This window comes from Mycetomoellerius zeteki, unplaced genomic scaffold (assembly GCF_001594055.1).
Source record: "Mycetomoellerius zeteki isolate Tzet28-1 unplaced genomic scaffold, Tzet1.0 scaffold197, whole genome shotgun sequence".
NCBI lineage: Eukaryota > Metazoa > Arthropoda > Insecta > Hymenoptera > Formicidae > Mycetomoellerius > Mycetomoellerius zeteki.
The window spans coordinates 82,758-106,791 of NW_017256926.1; the positions used below are offsets into that span (position 1 = coordinate 82,758).

The 24,034-nt window shown below is 37.1% G+C and overlaps 4 protein-coding genes across 4 annotated transcripts in view; 2 read left to right on the forward strand and 2 right to left on the reverse strand.

The window, feature by feature from the left end:
* The first annotated feature begins 596 nt into the window (after positions 1–596).
* On the forward strand, positions 597–14,397 carry pcx (pecanex). The gene is made up of 15 exons (XM_018447060.1): positions 597–1,164; positions 1,485–1,731; positions 3,098–3,376; positions 3,453–3,805; positions 4,009–4,152; positions 4,244–4,497; positions 4,584–4,846; positions 4,966–5,034; positions 5,291–8,997; positions 9,349–9,493; positions 9,581–9,839; positions 9,907–10,260; positions 10,382–10,494; positions 10,612–10,886; positions 11,823–14,397. Exons 1-15 carry the CDS (start codon positions 1,012–1,014, stop codon positions 12,102–12,104), a joined length of 6,897 nt encoding a protein of 2,298 aa, XP_018302562.1. The 5' UTR covers positions 597–1,011; the 3' UTR covers positions 12,105–14,397.
* A 687-nt stretch (positions 14,398–15,084) lies between these two features.
* LOC108722087 (thioredoxin, mitochondrial) lies at positions 15,085–15,678 on the reverse strand. The gene has a single exon (XM_018447004.1). It carries the CDS (start codon positions 15,664–15,666, stop codon positions 15,238–15,240), a length of 429 nt encoding a protein of 142 aa, XP_018302506.1. The 5' UTR covers positions 15,667–15,678; the 3' UTR covers positions 15,085–15,237.
* A 50-nt stretch (positions 15,679–15,728) lies between these two features.
* On the reverse strand, positions 15,729–17,072 carry LOC108722088 (transmembrane protein 218). Its single transcript, XM_018447005.1, has 3 exons — positions 16,702–17,072; positions 15,937–16,113; positions 15,729–15,808 (listed from the first exon to the last, which is right to left on the reverse strand). The coding sequence occupies exons 1-2, from the start codon at positions 16,909–16,911 to the stop codon at positions 15,946–15,948; spliced, it is 378 nt and encodes a 125-aa protein (XP_018302507.1). The 5' UTR covers positions 16,912–17,072; the 3' UTR covers positions 15,729–15,808; positions 15,937–15,945.
* A 2,138-nt stretch (positions 17,073–19,210) lies between these two features.
* Syngr (synaptogyrin) overlaps positions 19,211–24,034 on the forward strand; it is a 10,439-nt gene continuing 5,615 nt past the window's right edge. The window contains exons 1-3 of the mRNA XM_018447074.1: positions 19,211–19,489; positions 20,096–20,186; positions 20,257–20,488. Coding sequence (XP_018302576.1) covers positions 19,336–19,489; positions 20,096–20,186; positions 20,257–20,488 — 477 coding nt within the window. The 5' untranslated portion in view covers positions 19,211–19,335. The remainder of the gene's footprint in view (positions 19,490–20,095; positions 20,187–20,256; positions 20,489–24,034) is intronic.

Below are 24,034 nucleotides of genomic sequence, written 5' to 3' on the forward strand. Positions count from 1 at the left end.
CTATTGTGGTTTTACCTTTCAGCTAGTGCTTAAACCAATCAGAGAGCCGTATTAGCATCTTAAGACAATGGCTGCGTTCAGCAGACTCAACAGTTTTGCAACCGTTTTATGATTGGCTGCGTTCAGCAGACTCAACAGTTTTGCAACCGTTTTATGATTGTCTGCTGAGATAGGACCATTCTTCTAGATCTAAAAGTATGATCCAATTAGCGCAAAGGAAACTTCCAACAGTTGCAAAACAACCGTTCTGCTGAATGCAGCCAATCTTGAAATAAGAACGGACTATGAATACCGGCCATAGTAAGATGACGAAAAGATGTCTTTTTTTAAGTTATCTTTTCGACAAAACTAAAAGATCTTATAGACATCTTTTCGCTTTGTCGAAAAGACAACTTAAGAAAGATATCTTTTCGTTATCTTTTAATATTTCGTGCTGTCTGGGTATATAGTTAATAAACTATTAAACGATAATGTAGTTTAAACCGGTCGATTTTATGAAAAAAGTTAGAAAATTACGATTTTGTTATCAATTTCTGGCGTTTTTGGAATATTCCCGTGTAATTTCGAGGCCGCGTTTTCCTCGATTATAAATTATTATCGATACAGAAATTTGTTTTACCGGCAGAGATAGAGTTTTTTTAGCGAGCGAGCGAGGAACGAGTACAAACTGCAGACTGCAGAGGTGATACTTCGCGCAGGCGAGTCGTCGAAGATTGGTCGAAGACGTCGCTGTGATGTGACGTTTCGGCCGTTTCTTCGGTTTCCTCCTTCGTTCCGAGCTCCAGAGCAGGTGTGTCTGTGGTGGTGCGGTGGCTGAACCGTCGTGTGTGCGCCAGATCCATCGATTTAACGGGAACACAAAATAAGATGCTACGTCGTCTCTCCGTACGTCACGCGTCCGGCCGTGTCGACAAACCGATGACACTGAGCGCGATCGCGAGTAAGATCGTCGGACGTTAAGACGTTATGGGAAGATGTTGAAGCAGCTCGATTACCTCGACCACTGGGAGCATGGGTTCGCAAACGTTGGAGATCCTGAGGCAGGGCGTCTGGGCGAGCCTAACAGGCGGCTGGTTTTACGATCCACATCTCGACATTTTCTCCAACACGTTCCATCTCTACATCTGGCTGTTCCTGCTTTGCCTGCCATTCACGATCTATCTGGTAAAAAGGAGGAAAAAAAAGCGCAATTACGACATTCCTTTTCTCTCCTCTCTACATTTGCGCAGCCGTTTATTTTGAAAGTTGCGTAAAGTCAGCCTGTTTTCGCAAAACTATCAAAATAGACATCCAAAGTTGACTTTTCAACGAGAATTTTTCCACATTTCACACATTTGGATTCGTGACACTTTCAAAAGAAACGGCTGATTACATAAATTTTTTGTCGTCTTTATTTATCAAGAAACTTTGCATTTATCAAGAAGCTTTTCTTTTTATGGCAATTGCAAAAGAGCAAGCCTGTTAAGGAGAGTTTCATGTTTCAGTATTTCCCTCCTACGTTATACGTTTGGCTGGCATACTGTTCATCATTCGTCGCTGTTTTTGGAACGATAAAGTGTGTGAATCATGCTCTGCACTGTGTATATGATACCACGGAATGTCTAGAAGAACCCAATCAAACTATCAGTCAGCAGAAGTCAGAGGGCGAGAAGAAATGGGGGAGCCATAACAAATCTAGGGAACAGTCACAAGATCAAACCAGCCATGGCATAGAGCTACAAGTTTTAAATGGTACCTATGCTGCATGATTTATAATACTAATCAACTCAATGATGTCATAATTGAGTTTGTAGCATAATTGAATAAGTAGCATATACTTTTATAAAAATAATATTACTATGGTAAGTATATAATTTAAAAAAAAATAATGAGACTTTTTTATCTTAAAATAATTAAATTTTTTTGAAAATTTGTTTTATTCTTGAAATTTTTACATTCCTAAAAAATTTCTTGAAATATGGATTCCTGAAACAGGTTACCATTCACTTCATAACTTTCTTCACTCACAACCTTCAAACTCTCCAATCTCTTACCAAATTTAGGTATATACATAAAATGAAATTAGAACAGTCCGTTCTTATCTTAATAGCCATTCTACAATGTGTTCTTTGTTTGAGCACATTGTAAAATGGCTATAAGACTTTAGATGCTAATATGGCTCTATATATTGTAATCTTATAAGATGTCATAAACTAATTATAGAATTGTACTAGCATCTTAAGGTATTACTTAAGATGGTCTTAAAATAAGAACCAATTATGGCCGATATTCATAGTCAGTTCTTATATTCAAGATCGTCTTAAGTTCAGTCTTGAGATGTTGCGAATCAATCAGAGGACCGCATTTGCGTCTTAAGACATTACTTAAGATGGTCTTGAAATAAGATCTGACTATGAATACCGGGTTATGAATACCTGCCTATAATTGGTTTATGACATAAGGCTGTACTTAAGACAATCTTAAATGCAATCAATTATGAATATCTTACTGATGATCTGTTATGAATCGATTTCTTTTACATCAAATTTACAAAGCCCCATGCATCATGCTATGAAATAATTAAATATGTTAAATAATTTATAAAATTGTGTAAAATATAACTGAAAGGGCCTACTTAGGAAGATTTACAAAGAACTTTTTCATTTGTACATTAGAACTCCCATTTATTTGAATATGTCGAGAAACAAGATAGTTTGATAATTAAATGGTTCGGAATGTTCAAATAATAGAGTAACTGAAGTCACTCCTGTTATGGTTCTTATTACTTTGGATAATAAGAACTCAGCTATAAGTTCGTATATTTGGAACTGAGCATGAACTTGTTTGTATAAACGGAGAGTTCTACTATGTTTTCTACCTCTAATGACGAGTTTAATATATTTCATAAATAAAATCATTTTACAAGAAGACAATATTTTATTCTGCTTAACATAAAATTTCTCATTTGTAATATATAATTTCCAAATATATAATGTATAATTTCCATTAATATTTTTTGTGTAAATTTCTATTTTTCATCATTAACTTACAATCTTCATATATCACTTTGCTTGAAAGCAACTTTTCTCACTGTATATTTTTCATAATCTGCTTCTAGGTAAAACGGACACACCACCTGTAGAATGTTCATCACGCAACTCATTTATTGAACCAAATATACAGAATTCCGATGCAGATAGTATAACGTCTGAATATACTCGGGATAAAGCTAGTTCGACCATAGATTTAAAGGTAGAAATACATAGGAAAAACAGTTCGGAAAGCTCGGAAGAAGCCCAGCAGCTCAGTAAACCAATGATAACCAGCATCAACGTGCACGAAGCTGAATTAGTTTCTGCACAATATCACGAACCACGTTCTAAGAATATCATAAATGGTAATTCTCAACTGTATCTAATAATACATGGAATGATTAATATAGAGAAATAATTAGGATTAATATTTATATGTAGAATGGAAACTGAAGAGGCAAAAGTGTGTGGTAATAGCGGAGGAAGATCGACCGCGTAAATTATGCCGGCATTCGTCTGAGGAGTCCAGAAATCGACATTCGAAGCAAAGCAACCTCGGTAAAACGGGATCCGAAAGCCAGATAAAGCAAACCAGTTCGTTGGAATTGACAAATCATCGTCATATTGGCGACGATTATCCATACTGGATGTTAAATCGGAGCGTTCGCAGACTTAACTCCAATTCCATACCGAAAGCACGTTTGACAAATGATCATCCACAGAGTTTAGAAATCATATCAAAAAAGGGAGATGCAGACAACAATAAGATCTCGTCTCATCCACAATCGTTAGAGGTAAATCTCCCTTGCAAATCTTAATTGAAGTATATTAAGTGAAAAAATTAAAATAATGTTAAGTAAAAATCTCATAGTTGAATAACATAGTTGATAGTAATTTTGCAATCTTAAACGACTTATTCCTAGCAAGCATTAATAACGAGCATTAAAAGGTGTTGTATTAATATTTTGTAATGTAAAAGGATCATTTTAATTCTAAGGTTATTCCCAAGAAACCGCACCAGCAATTAGTACATCCGCAAAGTCTTGAAACAATTGGCGCTACCAGTAAAAATATAAGTAACACCGACGACAATAACCTGCCACTTCATCCCCAGAGTCTTGAAACAATTAATACCAAAAAGGTACGAGCAATTTATTTCATGAAATATTTTGTTGCGACTGTTTTTTTTTTTTCCACAAAAGGTGCATATTTTCTGAAATGAAATGTTAAAGGTCTTACCACAAAACACACTGAAGAGAAACCAGCTACAGCTACAGCTCTTACCGTATCTTAGTTTCGGATCCGAGATAGTTTATCCGATAGCGGAACAGAGTGACGAACAATTTGCTAATGAAAGTTCAGAAGAATTCAGCCTTTGCGATTCCTACAGTCCATTACTAACGCGAAAAAACATAAATGATGCAAGCGCTACGTCTACTCGAGACAGAAGTCTTAGCACTGGCAGGTTTGAAGATAGATTCTCAAGGTACTAATGTGTATCATTAAATATAATTGTAATGCTCTTTCTAATTAAATACATCAAATCTTATTCACGTTAGCATTATCTTTTAGGTTTAACGACGACAACGGAATAGATAATAACTCTGCAAATTCTCGAGATGCTTTATTAGAAGAGTCTAAATCTAGAGGAGTGAAAAGGAAATACAGCAACGCCAATCAGAGCAATCATGAGTTTTCGGACGGTGAAAAAAGTAAAGAAAAACAGCGAGATAAATCGAAAAACACGGAAGATCCGCTCAACTCAGGGAGCATAATCGGAATAGATTGGTTATTCGAGAGCGGAGATTGTTCGGGGGAGCCGTGGACAAGTAAGAGTAAGTTCAGCGTATGGAAATGTATTGATTTTTTTTTGTAGGTAAAAAGTGATCTGGTCAAATTATTTTTTGCTATTTGCAAGCTTATATTGTTACGTTTTTCTAATTCGTGCTGCCAGTATTTTGGACTTTCACTCGCTCTGATGATACGGATACGTCAGAAAGCCTACAGACGGCTAGTACAGATTGTAAGTTGGACGCACTATAAAGTTAGGTTTTTCAATCGCGTTGGGGAAATCACTGTTGAGTCAAAGAATATTTTAATACAATACTCAATTGGCAGATGAGCGTATCGCACATTTAGCGCTTCCACCCAGCTTCGCGCATGATTCTTAATTCACAATGCAATCTTCACAAATAACAGTTCAGGCGATCGATCTTCTAACGTTGATCTAAATTGTAAAATGGATGAGAGTAATAAATACGGTATACTGATTTGCGTAGATCTTCATTCTAAAGAGCCCGATTCGGGATCGTCCAGTACAACGACCCTCAGCATCGAGAACGAGGTAAAGCGGAATTTGCTGCCGCAACTGGAGGTGGACAACACTACTAAGCGTCACCAGGGAGCGATTCCCAAACAGAGCCGTCCAAAACCCACCGCGTCGGACGCCGCGGACGACAGTATCGTGCCAAGCGAAGAGCAGCCACGGGGGAATCTTAAACGTTACATCCAAGTGCGACGACAAAGAACCAGAAGGCGAGATACCAAACTGGAACAAACAAGCGGTTCGAACAATGAATTGAGCACGTTGCTGCCGAGCCCGGCGTCTCCATTACTGGCCGCATTACTGAACAATTCCGGTCGGGATCTGCCTGGTCAGTCAAACACCACGTCGTCCGATTTACGGCTTAGTCGCAATTCCGAGAAGCGAACGGCTTTTCGGGCCAGGTATGGACGACTAAAACGGCAACCCAATATAGTTCACCGTGCTAGGTCGCGCAACATTACCAGTCGCGATGATAACGTTGTGCCGTTAACCGCACTGTTCGGTCTGATCTCGAGTGGTGAATGTCATCTAGCCACTAATCAAAACGATACTTCGGAAGGAGCGGTGCACTACTTTCGCGACGACAACGGTCATTGGTTGGCTTACACTTTCGACGAGAAAGGTATAGACGTGACCGCCGCTGCGGCGGCGGCGACAGCGACGCAAATACCAACCAATCCACACAACGAAAAACTGTTAAATACCTTACTACGTCAACAACTCAACCAGAATATACATTACGATGCGACTTGGGAACTCGCAGAGTCCCTAAGTAACAGTTATAGCAGTCTGTCACTCAATTCTGCAGGTCTGACGGTGATAATCGACACGCCACCGGTGCTGTCGAGTCCAGCGAGCAACCAGACCAAGACACAGAGTTCACCACCGTCGAATTTGATCTCCTCGAATACGGGCAGCTCGAATCAGTGCACACTCGGCGAGAATTCGGAGCGCGAACAGTTCCATCACACCCTAATCACGCATTCGGATTCGATGGCCGACAGGAATCGTAGACTGCAAAATCTACTGGGTAATCTGAATCTAAATCAATATCATTCAGATTTCGGCCGCATGCCAGTACTGACATTACCCACGCAGGAACCCGACATAAACACCAGTCTGTCGTGGAATCGTTTTGTCGATGGTTTGGATGGCTCCGATTCCAAGCCCACACGAACCACCTTGCTGGCTTTGCTCGATCGTAATTTGATTGTGTTTGAGACCATCGTTTCCACGTTTCTGGCAGGTGCGGTCGCGGGACTGGGTCTTCTGCTGCTGCAACAGGGCTTCTATCGGGACATCTTCGCGTTCATATTCTGCTTCGTGACAGCCGGCTGCCAGTATTCACTGCTCAAGTCAGTTCAACCCGACGCCGCATCGCCCACACACGGCTTCAATCGCATCATAGTATTCTCCAGGCCCGCGTACTATATTCTATGCTCGAGTCTCATTCTGATTTTCAACGAGGTGCTTAGGAACTTTAAATCGTCCGATTTTCGGGTATATGGATTGTGCGTCGCCGATTACGATCTCATACTGCAAATGCGAAACATTCTTCTAATATTTCTGCTCTGCTTTCCAATCATATTTTCGTTAGGACTCTTCCCGCAGATCAATACGTTCCTTATGTACGTTTGTGAACACCTGGACATTCATCTGTTTGGCGGCAACGCGACCACTAGTCTGGTGTCATCGGTGTACTGTCTGTGTCGCAGCGTCATCGCAATTCTTATTCTCTACGGATTTGCCTACGGCGCCCTTCTCGAACCCAAATCCTCGCAGCACATCCTATTTTCTATATTCATCGGTCTACTCGTCGCGATATCCTATCATCTAAGTCGATCGTCTTCGGATCCCACTGTGATTTGGGACATCCTCAAGACGAATCTGTGGCCCTTAGAGATAGGAGATAGATACACGGAGGAGAAGGAGGCCAAAATCATCGAAAACACGTCGTCGTCACAGACACCTGCAGGTGTGAGTTTCAAAGTGGCTAAGAGCAAATCGACTGGCAAGAAGAAAGCCGTGAAGATCAAGGTGAGCGAGCAAATGTCAGACACTGAGCTGGTGGACCCTTTGCCGGAGAAGTTACGCTCGACTGTGAATTCTAGATTGAAGAACGACCTGATTGTGTGCACGGTGATCGGCACTCTATCTTTCGGAATTCATCGTACGACGGTGTTCACCGCTCTGCAACCGGAACTCAACCCGGTGTTGTGGAGTATCGTGAGCTGCCTTGGCTTTCTTCTGCATTACATCGTGCCGCAACTACGTAAGCAGCTACCGTGGCTGTGCCTTTCAAGACCAGTGTTACGTAGCCATGAGCACGCACAATTCGAAGTACGCGAACCGGTGAGGATCATGTGGTTCGAGAAGGCTTATGTATGCCTGTGCTTTCTCGAGCGGAACGTGCTCTATCCAGTCGTCTTTCTAGGCGCACTCACGGAATGTTCGTCGAAGATTGCCGACAAGTTTGGCGAGAGTGTAGGTGCGCTCATCATTGTTGTATGCGGCCTCAAGTCTCTCAGGTCGGCGTACTCTGACCCATCCACCCGTTACCTCGTCCTCATCTTCGCCGTGCTCTTCTTCCAACTCGACTTCAGAAACTTAAGCGAAACCTTCCTGATGGATTACTTCGTCACGGGGATCGCGTTCGCTAAGATCTACGAGCTGCTACTCAAGATCCGCTTTGTCGTTACGTACATCGCGCCCTGGCAGATCACCTGGGGCAGCGCGTTCCATGCGTTCGCCCAGCCCTTCTCCGTGCCGCATTCGGCGATGCTCTTCCTCCAGGCCGGGATCTCGGCTATGCTCAGCACGCCCCTGAATCCCTTACTCGGCAGCGCGATCTTCATCTCATCCTACGTGCGACCCGTCAAGTTTTGGGAAAGAGACTACAAGACTAGAAGAGTGGACCATTCAAACACGCGTATGTCCTCGCATCTGGAACGCAATCTGGGTGCCGACGACAACAATCTGAATTCAATATTTTATGAGCAACTCACGCGCTCTCTTCAACACAGCCTGTGCGGCGATCTCGCTCTCGGCCGATGGGGAAACGTGGAGCAAGGCGATTGTTTCCTGCTCGCGTCGGATTACTTGAACTGCTTGGTACACATAGTCCAATTAGGTAACGGACTGGTGACGTTTCAATTGAGAGGTCTTGAATTCCGAGGAACATATTGCCAGCAAAGAGAGGTGGAAGCAATCTCAGAAGGTATCGAGAATAATGACAATTGCTGCTGCTGCGAAATGGGCCATATATCGAATGTACTTAGCGTGAACGCAGCCTTTAGCCAACGTTGGCTCGCTTGGGAAGTTGCCAGCGCCAAATATGTTCTAGAAGGTTACTCGATCTCCGATAACTCGGCAGGTTCTATGCTACAGGTGTTCGAGTTTCGCAAAGTACTGGTTACTTACTATGTCAAAAGTATCATCTTTTACGCCGTGAAATCGCCCAAATTGAAGCAGTGGTTAGAAAATCCGGACATCATTCACGCGCTGAAACCTACGCTCGACAAGAACTTCGTCGACCTCGATCCCGTCTTCAATGTAAAAATCGACGAGGATTTTGATTTCCGAGCGAGCGGCATCACGCGGAGCAACTTCTGCAATGTTTACCTCGACTGGATACAATATTGCGCTGGTAAACAAGATAAGGTGATACATTGGTGACATTTGCATTATTTCGTTACCTTAATATTATAATGCAACTCGTTACTTTAATAATTTTGCATTGTCTTTGTATATCGGCACTTTAAAATAAATCAAAAAATATTTATTAAATCTCATCAAATACAATTACTTTTTAAGTGTTATAAGTAGCCAAATGAAGAATTTAAATCACGTTAGTCTAAATTGCAAGATGTAGCTACCTTATTTATTATAAGAAAGAAAACATTAAATTGTTTAAAATTAAAGTATTATAATTGGAACATTAAAGTGACGATCTACTCGTATAATTCACAATTCCTCCGAAAATTATTTCACAAACTATTATGTGTTTTCCAGTCGTTGGATAGAACACGCGATTCGTATCTCGTGTCTCTGTGCCTCTCATTAAGTCTATTGGGAAGACGCGTGTTAGGTGCTGCGTCTCATAACACATTATCAAACGTTGAATTTTTTCTCTATGGATTGCACGCGTTATTTAAAGGTATAATATGGTTTTACAACAATTATCCATGAATTATTGAATGTATTTTTTTTTAAACTTCTAATGTACATATATATTCGTTAACAGGAGATTTCCGGATAACATCATTTCGCGATGAATGGGTGCTGCTTGATGTCGATCTCCTGCGCAGTGTAGTCGCGAAGGGAATAAGAATGGCCTTAAAACTACACCAGGACCACTTTATGAGTCCAGAACAGTACGTCGAATCAGTGGCGCTCTACGAAGCCATCGACAATCATGATCAGAATCTCGTTATCAGTCACGAGGCGGATCCACTTTGGAGAAATGCTGTATTAAGTGGAGCACCCAGTCTGCTAGCACTCAGGTTTGTATCTCGCAAAATGATAATTGCGGAAATGCTGTGTAGCAATTAAAACTTTCGACATTTTCAGACATGTGCTTGATGACGGCATAGACGAGTACAAAGTGATAATGCTCAACAAGCGTTATTTGAGCTTCCGAGTGATCAAAATGAACCGCGAATGCGTCCGTGGACTTTGGGCCGGCCAGCAACAGGAGCTGGTGTATCTGAGGAACAGAAATCCGGAGCGCGGCTCGATACAGAACGCTAAACAAGCTCTGAGAAATATAATCAACAGTTCTTGTGACCAACCGATCGGGTATCCGATTTACGTTTCTCCTTTGACGACCAGCTATGCTGAGACTAACGAACATTTATGCTCGATAATCGGAGGACCATTGACTTTCGGTACTATAAAAAGTACTGTGTTGAAACTATGGAGAAGGTACGTATTTAGAATGAAGATGATCTCCTTACCTTCAAACCATATGATTCGATCTAATTTTAAATAGACAACGCAATAAATTTATCTCTGAATCTGACAATTGAACTTTGTTCATTTTTAGAATAAGAAGAAGATGTGGTCAAGGTTGTTCCTCGGGCGGTACTGGTTCCCAAGATGATGGAGGCTTCGGAAATGATGGAGTGTACGCGATGACTACATACAACATACATTCTGGTATGTTGCATATATCTATTTGATAATCATCAATAGTATTGCAATAGACCATCAATCCCAACGACAATCTTATATTTATGTTATATTATTCTTACATACATAATTTATGAATGATAGGCTATGCTCAATCGGGTCACAACACTTCTGGTTCTCAATCAATGGAGTCTGGCTGTCAAATCGGCGGTTCGACTGGTCGGGGTTCCCTCGGTCGTGCAAATACGGGTTCTCTCGGTGGTAACAGAGGCTCGCTAGCTTCCGTCGGGAAGCCAACCAGCTCGACACTCGCCAGTTTGGCCGGACTTCTCAGTAATAATGATATTAAAATGGAGACGAAGAGCGAGACGAGTTTCTCCAGCAAGCTAGAAAAAGAAGAAGTTTTTCAAAGAGTTCGTGTAAGTATCATGGCGTCATATGCATCGAGTTTACATCAACTTATTGTAAATTACATGTAAAAATATCGTAGAATCATTCTCAATCAAATCAATTCCAGTAGTTATTGAATTAATAAAAAATGAATTATTTAAAATTATATTTGACGCCAAACTTTATTCAAAATTCAAGCGTTGTAGCTTTATTATTTGAAACTTTTAATCGCTATTTGATGCCATAGTATTATTGGTGGATAATATGAATTAAAGGCCTAATGCCGATCGAAGTTAGATCTTAATTGCTTTTTAAATAATTCAAATGTAAATTATATATATACTATACATGTACTTGCATATATACTATATTTGTAGTCATATTCATTACGCGCCGAAATTTTTCCGGACTTTACAAACGCAGCTAAACTACTGAAATAATATCACAAATTAAATTTTTATGCTCAATAGACATCTATTGGAGAGATCTTAACCTAATGGAATCTGTAAATAAATTTTAATTATTGCGAAAAATATTACCTCGGCCGGGAGTCGGCCCGGATCTCTTACATTCCGTGTGAGCATCCTTACTTGTTAAAATTATATCTTGAATAAAGATCTGAACAATAACAATTCAATATATTGTTACCAAATATTTTTCTTTTCCAAACCGTTATATAATTTATTATAGTGTTCTTTTTTTTACATGTGTAAAACATAATATAGATTTTTGGTATTCCATAGAATTACGCTGTTTGATACGGATCAAGAAATTCATGGAGTTTCAATATATCCAGAAATATTACAGAATTTCAGAACATGTGTGTATAAACTGCTATCATATTATTAGTGAGTTTACGCGTCGGTCCTATGAGATTTAAATTTGATTATTGGTAGATTTATAAAGAGATAGAAATATTTTATAAAAATATACGTGAAATTAATGAGACGGTTTTTCTTGAACAGATTATGGACCCTAATCAAGTATACGATGCCATCAATTTGGGTCGACGTATAGATGTGATTTGGCCGGACGAAAGGATGCGACAGCAAGGTGGTCGTTCTGGCTGGCAACATTGGGTACCAGAGAGAGGCATGGAGGGTTGCGTAGTTCATCGTTGGTCGCCGAATCATCGCGACCCCAATCGGCGATCGCACGTCGACAAAGTCATCCTACTCGTGAAGATCGAGGACAAGTATGTGCCGATAGCCGAGCAAGGCGTACGCGATCTAGGAGCGGAGGTTTAGCATAACATCTCCGGAACGCGTCAACGTACAGTCATCGTTTTTGTACACTTGTTCTATCGACCTGCAGACTTGCGGACGTATCCCATAAGTATCAACTGCTGGCCACCAACGGTCCGACTCGAAGGTCTCGCCTGGTATCAACAAGACGCGAAAGCGTGGAAATTAATTTCTAACGCGAACAAATGTATCATACTGACAATGTCGAACGCTAGTTACCTACTTCCACGAAGTCAATACTCGCCATTAGATCGTAAATTGAAGGACTCGGATCAACGACATGCTCAATCACATGAGATCCTTAACTTATTTCGATTGACAAGTTTCACTGTGGTTACATTCGCAACGTTCAGCATCTCGTTTCTCTTTTTTTCTTTTCAGGGTATCGAAGAATTTGCGATAATTTTCACTTGTTTCACTATAGGATCCGTGAAACTTCCTCCGTGTCTTTCTTCTAGCATGTCGCCACAAACCCCTTCAATTTGGTCTCATTTTTATTGATATTGTACTTAGAAGTTTTGCAGATACGATTCGATAATATTCCTCGTCAGATTCAATGTCCTGTTCTTTTCATCTTGATCGTCATTGAATCGCTAAAGTTTCAGACATTTCGATGCAAAACTCAAATACTATGTTGCAAGAATTGTAGAGACTGTACAGAGAGAGGAGACAGAGAGATATATAAAAATATTTTGTCACCTTGTAAGTACCATGGATACATATATTGTTATTTCTCACGAATTGCATGAGAAGATAAAATGCCAATCGCCAAGTTATTCAATGCAATCCGAATTGTATCATGTTGTACCATATATACTGTATATTAAAATATGATATATTAGTTCATTTATGGGACAGAGCAGATGTTACTTGTTGCCCAATATATCTAGATTATTTACTATCGGTTAATAGAGAAAAGGTAGCGTCCGGGCGCATTTCTCTTCCACTAATCTGATGTAAATGCGATATATATTTTTTGGTGGTGAAAGAAAGGATAAAAGAAAAGACGAATTACAAAATAGAAGTATATTATTTATGGATATGTAATAATGTATCATATAGACGAAAGGGAACCTCTTTAAATGTATTATTGTTGCATAGCAGATACAACAAGTGGCATCAATAGGATTAATTGTATATAAAAGTGTCATTCGTGTTTTTCTACATTTTGTTACGATTCTCTTTTTTAACAAGTAAGAGCATTGTAGATATATAAATTGTATATACGTCGTTATACGTCGTTCAACGCCGCATTGTCGCAGACTTCAAAGCGTCCAGGATCTATTCTACTTGAGTATATAATTTTGTGGGGTCACGAAGTCACTCTAGTAGGACTTATCGGCCTGAACTGAAATAGCAGTGTCATCTCGTTCATTTCCACGCCCGTGCCCATGTACAAAAACTCTCGAACTTGTGCTTGGCATTACTTAAGTACTCGCAGGATTGTTAGTCGACGGTGCATTTACGTCCGATATCTTATGGATATCTTCTTAGATATTATATATTGAGGATATCGTATATTGAGTGCACTGATGTAATGCCCTATCGGGCAACAAAGTGTATGTAACGTTATCCTTAAGAGAAAGTTACGAATCGTTTCCTTTTTTTTTCTTTTAATTTTGTATATAATCTCTGTAAATCAATTTCTGCTTCAATTGTTTCCTTACAAATGTTATATACGAGTTAGAGACGTAGATACTGGTTATTTAAATGATAAACGCAGGGTTGCTTGCAAAAAATATGCGTAAATCTGAAACACTTAACTCGTTCGTTCGTTACCGTGTAGAAAAAAAATATATATGTATATGTATATGCGTAAGATATATAAATATCCATATATATTTAGTAAATAGAAAAGAGTAATAGTTTTTTGCAAGTGACCACAGAATCACAGCATTGCCTTATCATGGTGTCTTAAAAAGCACCTGACTGATAATGAAAAAGATTATAGCTAGTCTTTTAATTGTTGGTAACACATTTATGTATCGCTTGCTGCCGAAAGACGCAAGGGAGTGGGAAGGGAGGAAAGGGTGCTCTTTCACCAGAGAGTTATGTGAAGTAATCTATTATAATCTCTGGCCTACTATATCTTTAATGGACAGTACTTTCGTACAATGATTGTACACAATGATCAATAATAAACGAGAAATTGAAATCTGATTAGATAATGATTTATCTCGGCTGCACTGCCACGAAGATACACACGTGATTTACGTAGCTGTTAAAGTAACTGTCCTCTAGCCTCGAATAACTTACCGAAATTAATATATACATTTTGTACAATTTAAGATATTAGCGTACAAATTATCTATTGAATATTATTATTATTATTAATTATATTATTAAACGAAATTAAGTTATATCAAAAAAATATATATGTATATGTGTATAAAGCGTATTTTAAAAATATGTATCATCATACTTAAAAAAAATAACGCAATTCATATCACTTCAGAAATTTATCATTAACGCACATAATTCGTTATCAAGCTGATTCGTCAAGTGATTTTTTTTTACCAGATTTATACACTACTTACGTAAATGTTAAGTGAAGATACGAATAGCTATATCGAGTGAAAAGTCGTGTCTATAAAGACATATATATATATGTATGTGTATATATATATATATATATATCACAAGTGTTTCATACAAGTGTTTACAGGTTTTGCAATAGATTCTATAATTTTTTCTATGATATAGGAATCTTTCTTTTGCTTCTTTTGAACATCTTAAAGAAAATTTCTAACATCTTTTTGGTCGATTCAAGAATATATAGGCTGTTGATAAGCTCTATATTATAGAATATCTAAATAGAAGTATAAATATTTCAATATAATATATATATGTATAATCTGCCATCAACAAATTTATGAATATTAATACACGTATATATTAGTTAAGTGATCATTATATTGCCATTTCACACGACAAATATATATATATATATATAATCTAAAATTTTTAACCACACATAGTGCTTATCTGAATATGATAAGATAAAAAAGGCCATAATTTTTGGACGAAATAGCTTGAAATGTTATATTCTCTCTACAAGTATGAAAATATATTTAGTTGATAGAGAGAAATGGAAGCATAAAGTGTGTATTATATATAATTTACTATATTGCCATGACTAGGACTTGGTATCGTTACTTTCCGTAGTTATTGGTCCTTCGTGCGTTAGTTTTTGTATTAAATTCTCTATCATCTCGTTGTTGACTAAACCGATGAATTTGTCTACGACTAAGCCATTGGAAATCGCTATCACTGCAGGTACAGCTTTCACCTCGAAGACGTGTACCAATTCAGGATTCTCTTCTACATCAACTATAGCTAGATCTAACTTATCCATAGGCTCTATAAGTTCTATTAATTTAGGTGTCAATATCTTACAAGGATCGCACCAATCCGCATGAAAATTTACTATAACTGGCACAGTGCCGTTCATTACCTTATTCACAAATTCGCTGTTATTATTTATCTCGTATCGCTTATTATTCTGGCGAAATAATGAAATACGTCTCACCATAGACGGTATGCAATTTCTTATACTGCACAACATTGTTCCTCTTCTTTTTAATGTGATGTATAGTACAGATGAATGGTCGATGACTACTACGTTTATGCGAGAAGATAAACTTTACATTTATAAATTAAGTCTTGCACATATTGAACGTCTTCATGCTTTCGGCGAGTAAGAGTACCTAAAAAGGAAATTATTACAATAATCAACCATATATAACAATGCAACATTTAACTTCTAGAAACACTCTCTATTTAGTAATATTACATATAAGTTTCAATTTTACCATGGTGACAACATCATCCTTACATTATTGATTTAAAGTACACTGAAGATATTCCCAAAAGAGAGAACCCAGGTGGTTATTCTAACTGGTCTAACGCCTCCCACCAATCCGAATTTGATATATCCCACAATGGAAATTATGGATGAGATAAAACACACAATCAAAATTATTATACGCCAGACGAAAAGTCGGTCGTACACCTAAAAAACAAGGATCTACTTAGATATTATGTGAATACTCACAATCAGTTACATAATTTCTTTAAGATATAAATAATCTTATTCAATGTTACGCTATTTTTATCCTAATAATTATTTTATTTACATCTGATAATAAGAGATAAATTATAAGTTGCAATAATTAATCTCCAAAATAAAGTCTATAGAAATAATTTTAAAAATTCCAGATTCCGAAACGACTTTTGCAAAGTATGTTAATTAATGAAAGCAATTTGTGTTCATAATTCATGAAATAATTTAAACAGATACTCCAAACTCCGATTAACTTAAACGATGACTAATTCGACAGTTGCTCCCAGCAAAGTTTCTGATTATACTTTATTCAACCTTTCTGATCAATTTTTTAAACAAAAAACTGATAATTTCATTCAGGCTAAGAGGACACTTACAGAAAATAGATATATTATTCGAACGAGTTAATCGGGGTTTAATTGAGTGCGTCCATCTGATTAAATGAATAAGTCGGTCGGAATGTCTAGACAGAGTACGGTGAATATTCAACTGTAATTCCTCTCACAATCCTTCCCAATAAAATTTCTACAATCGTACCTTGTTATCCGTGGGAGCGGGCCTCTCTGACGCGCGCGGCACCTTGAGCAAGATATACGTAAATGCGCTCACGAGCAGTATCGCGATTACGCAGACCCAGCCGATCTTCTTCTCGATGCGCAACGATATCAGGAATATCAGCGCAACCAGCACCCACAGAGTAAGAATGGAAAATAATCCCACGCCGACGCCAAATATCAAGGTTGTCATACCTCCGGGAAAAAGAACGGGAGGACGGCGCGAGAATTGTCATCAGGACGGGAACGTATGTTTTTAGCTATAGTGTATGTTTAGGCACAGGATGGTAGATGACGTTTGCAGCTGACGCATCTCGCGACCTGTGCATTTACAGGAATCTGTAAAGAAATAATCGCAAGGCTGGTATATGTATTTGAAATACTTTTATTTGAAACAGTATAATATTTGCAATACAAGTGTATTCTGTATTTCAGTGGAGTACATCCCTTAGAAATTGAATACTAATATTGGCCAATTAATTCATTTATTTTCACACACAATATTAAGAATACCGTTAATAATACATACTTTTAATATTCAAAGCATGATGTAAGCTGCGGTCCACTTGACGCCGTTTGAGCGACCAATCAGAACAAAAAATTTTACGAATTGATTAATCAAAGAATGCTTCGAAGCGTTTGTAGCGTCGAGTGAATCGCAGCCTTAGGCCCTGCGCACAATGGAAGAAATATTAGGAACAGGAATAGATATTAAGATTTCAACCTATCAGAAACCGTGTATTCCGGTGTAACTGGTATCTGATAGGTTAAAATCTTAATATCTATTCCTGTTCCTAATATTTCCTCTATTGTGCGCAGGGCCTTAAGGCCGGAATCAGACTATGCATTGAAGATTGTGATTGAAGATTGAAAGATTGAAATTTGACCAATCAAAACAATAGGAGCTAAAATTCCTTTGTCCTCACTGGTCAAATTTCAATCTTCAATCTTCGATCTCAATCTTCAATGCGTAGTCTGATTCCGGCCTAATAGCATCTTGTCAGTGCTACTGTATATTAAATCGTAATTTTTGTATAACAAATACTTTTTTCTCTTTCACAGATTCGAAAATCATTTTGTCAGCCGCGCGTTGCAGGGATCTGTATTACCGACTTTCTATCGATAAAACAGATAATCACTACCCAGTGAGAAATGATAATGGAATCGATGACGAATCGACATCGAATCGACGTCGATTTGATGATTTCGACGTCGAATCGACATCGATTTGATGTCGATTCCATTATCATTGCTCACTGAGTAAGCTGTTATCGATATAATAGAACACTTCTTTAAGGGGATCCTAAAGCCGTCTGTATTACTGATTAAGGCCCAGTTCCACAACTCACTTAACTCTTAACCGAGGTTCAACTTATTCATTGTCTTTTTCTAATTCTAGAATTGGAAAGAGATGAGAAACAAATTGAACCTCGGTTAAGAATTAACTGTGAGTTGTGGAACTGAGCCTAAATTGTAATCTCTTTGTATAACAAATACTTTTTTCTCTTTCACAGATTCGAAAATCCTTTTCCAGAATTAAAGTATATATATTAATACGCGTTTGTGGAATAGAGTTTATGCCGAGAACGACAAAAAGTTTTTCTTAAGATTTTAATTTCGAAATTTTCTCGTTTTTGGTATAAATTCCTCCTCACAAACACGTATTAATGTGTATACTTTAATCCTGGAAAAGGATTTTCGAGAGAGAGAATCTGTGAAAGAGAAAAAAGTATTTGTTATACAAAAATTACGATTTAATCGGTAATACAGACGGCTTTAGAATCCCCTTAAGGGGATGCTAAAGTTGTTCTACTTTACCATCATTTCCATTCGGTGAAATATCTCCGAACTGAATTGACGGATTGCAAAAAATTGTTTTTACAGAATTAAAGTACGCACAAACAGGACCTCAGCTGGATCGGATTTTAGGAGAAAATGGAAGAAAAATTTAAAAATTCGCTTACTTTTAGCTCGTACAGCTGACACCTCAGGTCTATATTTGCTTCATACAAGAGTTTTATAGTTTATATCTTGAAAATAAGCATAGGTCTGAGGTCACATTATTGTAACGAACGATACCAAGTTTATAGAACTAAGATTGAAAGTCTAGAAGGAAAGTAATCCTACCGAATAGAAAATACGTATAAACGGGTACTTTGCGAAGACTGGAAGTGCATTCCGTTTCATGCACGATGTATCATTTTATCCTTGTTCTTCATTGAATATTAAAAAAAGATAAAATGATACATCATGCGCATCATGCATGAAACGAAACGCACCCTGGGACTGTCAACAGAGTCGAAATTCTGTGTAGTTGCGCAGTCTTGCGATAGATGGTGCTGGCATATGTTAGATAAGGACAGATGTATGCGTTTAAGTGAGATAGAACGATATATAATATAATGTAAGAAATGAATCAAAGATGTCACTATTATCGGATTTGGAATTAAAAAAGTCTGCACTATCGACCTCGATCAAGTTCGGTAATCGGTTTAGGATCCTCTTAATCCGTCTATCGAATGTTTGTATACAAACGCACAGTAGATGTAAAAAAACTTCGAAGTTCTGAAGTGCTTCATTTGAGAATTGTTCCATTACTTCCACTTTCCGGAAAAAGATGGGCACGAATGTAGATCTTTTAGAATTTACCAAACAAACCGAAACGTTATTGTGCGGCGTGGGGGCACAGAATTTAGTAAAGGAGTGCAAAAGGAGGAATATATCGACTAACGCGTTGCACAGGTTGACCAAGGAGGATTTTGTGCAACTTGGTAATATGTTTATTCTAACAACCGTTTGATACTAGCACCTTCTATTTACAAAGATTTGAATTATTGCAATTAATACATTATGTATAATATTTCTGTTAAAAATCTGTAGAAGTACGTTATTAAGTTAAAATTTAAAAGTTTTAGAAAATGCCAAGTGAATTATAACTTAATTCGGCGTGCAGTTTTATACATGATTGGATATGTATATAAAATTTACATTGAATTATTTAAGTATTTAAAATCCAGCTTGACCATATAAGGCTTTCATTTCTTAGTTATGTATTTACATTATGGTCTTAAAAAATACTTTGTTTAATATTGGATTATAATTGTTTTAGAATATATTTTCCCAGAAATTTTAAACTTTTGGCAATCAAGGAAAAAATCTTTAATGAATTCATTCTCCTATAATAAAAAGGATGAAGCATAATTACTTCTAAATATAGTTTATTATTCTATTTGAATTACATATCTGTTGTTCCAAAACAAAAATTATGTAGAATTTATATGTATTGTCATTATTTCTCACTTTATTTTTTATGATGTCTATTAATATATGTATTATGTATATAAAAGAATGATGATAATATAAGGAATTGCTTATAGGTGCGGATGCAGATCATGCAGAAAACATAGTCAACGCTCTATGTATTTCTAAGAAAAAACAATATGATGTAAAGCCAAAATCTCATTATAGGTATTAAATCGTTATTAAAGTTCATTTTTACATATAACATTGAAATTGAAAAATCCTATCATTTTTACAGGGTACTCGATAAAGTAGAGATACTGCAGATAGGTGAGAGACAGCTCAGTATAATCCAAGACTTTGTAAAGTATTGCAAAATGAAGCTAAATAAAGAAAGAATCAACTTCTTCATTGAGGCAGATAAGGCTTTGAGTGCTTCTCAAATTCTATGTATATCCGCTGAAGCTACTCTCAATGAAGTCAGCGAGGCTGAGTTGAAATTAAAAGAATTGGAAGCTATGATAATGATGGTATATATAAGAAAATATATTACATTGATATATATTTCTTCAAATTAAGGAGTTCATAATTAAACATTTATTATCAAAAAATTAACAAACTTTAATGAAACATAAATTAGTAACGAGACACATATGATCAATGCTGGATCTATTTAATTGTGTCATTCACAGTGGTCTAGTTTGACGCTTAATAATATTTCTGGGTAAATTTTAGATGCATCTTCCAGTTATGTATAAACTCCGTGCTTATTAACATTATTATTATTAAAATTGACGATATATTTGTGATATTATTTCAGCTTCAATTTATAATTGCGTTTCAAATTTGACAATAATCGACGCACAATTTATATACAATAATTGGAAGATGAATTTAAAATTAACATAAAGAAATATTATTAAGCATTACTACTTAATTAAGCATTATTACTTAATTATATTATTTAATCGATCTAGTTCAATTTATTATTATTTAATGACACATTCTATCTGACTTTTTCATCCATTTTCAGAAATGCCTAAATTAAGTTTTTTTCTTTCAGCCTAGAAACAGCCGAAAACATTCTTATATGTTGTATAGCATTTCATTCGGCGGATTTTGCATTGCAACGTACATATTATTAAACAGACTTTGGAGATAAAAGATTTATAGATTGTTAAGATGCATAGATTATATACTAGTATATATATAATTCTTTTATTATCGCAAGTCTTAAGTCATACAAATTTTTTATATACTATACTTCATAAACATGTGCCATAAATACATATTTTTAATAACATGTTTCAGAATAAGGACTCGCTTTAATTAATGTACCATTCATAGTATACCTAAAATCTCAGGAAATTTTCAATCACTGTCCATTTTCAGTCATGTCCATTTCCATCAATATAGATAAATTTTAATCTCAGTTCAACCTATTTTTCATCTTTTTTTAGTTCTAAGAATTAGAATTAGCTGCGTTCAGCAGAGAAAGCAGCTTTGCAGCTGTGTAAAATTCTTTTATATGATTAGTCTTGCCCTTAGTTCCTCGCTGAATCTAAATGAAGTCATGTCAAAAAATTTTACAAGTTGGAAAGCTTTCTCTGCTGAACGCATTGATTATTGAAACGGACATTATTTATATAAACTTAAAATTTATTTTTTAAAATTAATCGGCATAATTGGATTTAACAAATTCTTATCCTTTTCTTAAGACAGAGCCGGAAATAAAAAAAAGTAAATCTTTTCCGCCTCGGTGTACCATACTTTTTAGGGTGAATTCGAACGAAGGATGAGGAAGTCAAAGAGTCGGCGCATATATAGGAATAAATCGCGATGGGGAGAAAATCGAAGAGAGCCTGCGGAACAAATCGCGACAAATTGGGACCACCGCTACGGGGAAAGTCAAGAGGGATGTATAGGGTAAATCGCGAGAAGGCTCGAGGATGGCGCTAAGAGCATCGACAAGGTACTATTAAGCCTGATTTATAATGGCCGTAACCGTTAACTTATGCCGGTGCCGGTAAAGTTCAACCATAGGATTTCAATGCTTTCGTTCATACTAATACGGCAAGTTAATATGAACGAAAGTATTGAAATCCTATGGTTGAACTTTACCGGCACCGGCATAAGTTAACGGTTACGACCATTATAAATCAGGCTTTAAAGATCGACATCCTTACTGGAGTTCACATCCGTATTAAGATTGAAGTGATTAAGAGTAAAAAACTGATAATGTACTAATTTTATGATTTATTAGTTTAGTAGACGTTTATCGGTGTATATGCATTTAAAACTCAATAATACTCGATTTTTCTTTAAAATTGTGATTTCAGTGTTATCGCTAAAGTTTGATTATCAACAGAGATGATAACTGCAGAGAAAAACTTGTAATTTTTCGGCAATATATAAGATATTATAGCTTTACAAGTATGCATATTTATTTATGGAGCATTTATGTAATAAAAAATCATAAATTTAATAATGTATTAGCTAAATATTTATGTTAATAATAGCAAATTTATATCAATTGTCGATAATATCAGCGTTTTTCAATTACCTCCGGGCCCTTGGGGGGCCCTTTTTATATCGCTGAAAATTTGTCCAGGGTCGACGGTTTTTAATAAGGTCTGTTCCTTTTGGCTAAACTTTTGCATCAGTTCACTTTTTTCCTTTTCTTTTCAGGAGGAAAGAAGAGGAAGAAAGATGAACTGGTGCAAAAGTTTAGCTAAAAAGAACTGGCCGAACAGGCCTAGGGTGCTGTCCCATGTGAAGTGGTAGGGGCAACCAATCAGCATCGTTCCGTTCCGATTTTAAGTAACCTGGCTCCCCATGGGGCATAATTTTCGGAAACGGAAATTTTTCGTACTGTCAATCACCAGTGATCACTAGTGATTAAGAATAATATTGAAAAAATTCTATGTTATATTTCTGAAATGTGTTTCAATTCCTATTATAGCTTCTATTCATTCCAACGAATGCGTTAGAGTAGGAGCTAGAGTAGCAGTATGCGATATGAACAAACAATGGGCGCGTTCAAGTTGACAAAGCGGCTAGCCTGCTCGCCAAACAAATGAATATAATTGGTTGTTACTTACAGATCCGACCAATCATATTCAATTGCTCGGTAAGCATGCCTAACCGCTTTGCCGTCTTGAACTCGCCCAATGGGTGCATTCAGTACTACAACCGCTCATTGAGCGTTCAGTGAGCGCTTGCATCTTATTGGCATATTTCGTTAGAACTAAAAATATAGACCAAACAGATACAAGAGTTCACTGAGCGCTTAGTGAGCGGTCGTGGTACTGGATGCATCCATTTACATTCAACCACTCTACGAGCAAGGCTAAGTTTCTAAAGACATCGAAAACAAAGTGTTGCAACCTTTCTGTGACCCGCCATATGTATTGGAATCGTTTTTTCTTTACGAAAAGGGCTATAATATGCAATTAGTCTAGATTTTTTAGATCGATCTTTACCGAATCGATTTTTTGACATTCAATCTTTTGGTGAATCGATACTCGCGGTTGCGATTCAGGTCGATTAAAAAAATTGATTCTTTTGCCTAGATCGAGCATCCCTAATGGGGGATTTCGGGATGGACGCAACTAAGGTACTATATTAGGTGGGAATATACATCCGCCATATTGGCTCCTGGCAGCTAGCGCATTTTTCAAAATCGGCGATGTTAAATACACGATTCTGCCAATTCAATGATAAACCTAAAAGTATAAGGTTATGGTAAATGTTAAGAAGATTCCGGCTGCCTCAAATTTTGATAAAAATGCATTCAATCGATGCATTTTCGTGTAAAAATAAAGATTTGACAAGAAAAAAAAAGTGTCGCTCTGCCCTGTGAACAAAGATAATAATCATTAAAGTCGACAACTATTCAGATTAGGAAATTTGTCACAGCAGTGATTCATTGTTTTTAAAACATAAACCTACTTTTAGCAAAGTATTTGTTTTTAATGCAGAAGATTTGAAGTGTTCTTAAAGCAGTGAACCAATGCTGTGACAGATTTCCTAACTTGAATAGCCGCCGACTTAACTCTTAAAAAATAGAAAATAAA

Bases quoted from the DNA above. Each gene is read 5' to 3' on its own strand.
- LOC108722087 (XM_018447004.1), bottom strand. From the start codon at position 15,666: ATGTTGTGCAGTATAAGAAATTGCATACCGTCTATGGTGAGACGTATT.
- pcx (XM_018447060.1), top strand. From the start codon at position 1,012: ATGGGTTCGCAAACGTTGGAGATCCTGAGGCAGGGCGTCTGGGCGAGC. The intron at 3,806-4,008 runs GTAAATCTCCCT...TTTAATTCTAAG, and splicing joins CTCATCCACAATCGTTAGAG to GTTATTCCCAAGAAACCGCA. The intron at 10,495-10,611 runs GTATGTTGCATA...TATGAATGATAG, and splicing joins TACATACAACATACATTCTG to GCTATGCTCAATCGGGTCAC.
- LOC108722088 (XM_018447005.1), bottom strand. From the start codon at position 16,911: ATGACAACCTTGATATTTGGCGTCGGCGTGGGATTATTTTCCATTCTT. The intron at 16,114-16,701 runs GTACGATTGTAG...CTTGTTTTTTAG, and splicing joins CCGCTCCCACGGATAACAAG to GTGTACGACCGACTTTTCGT.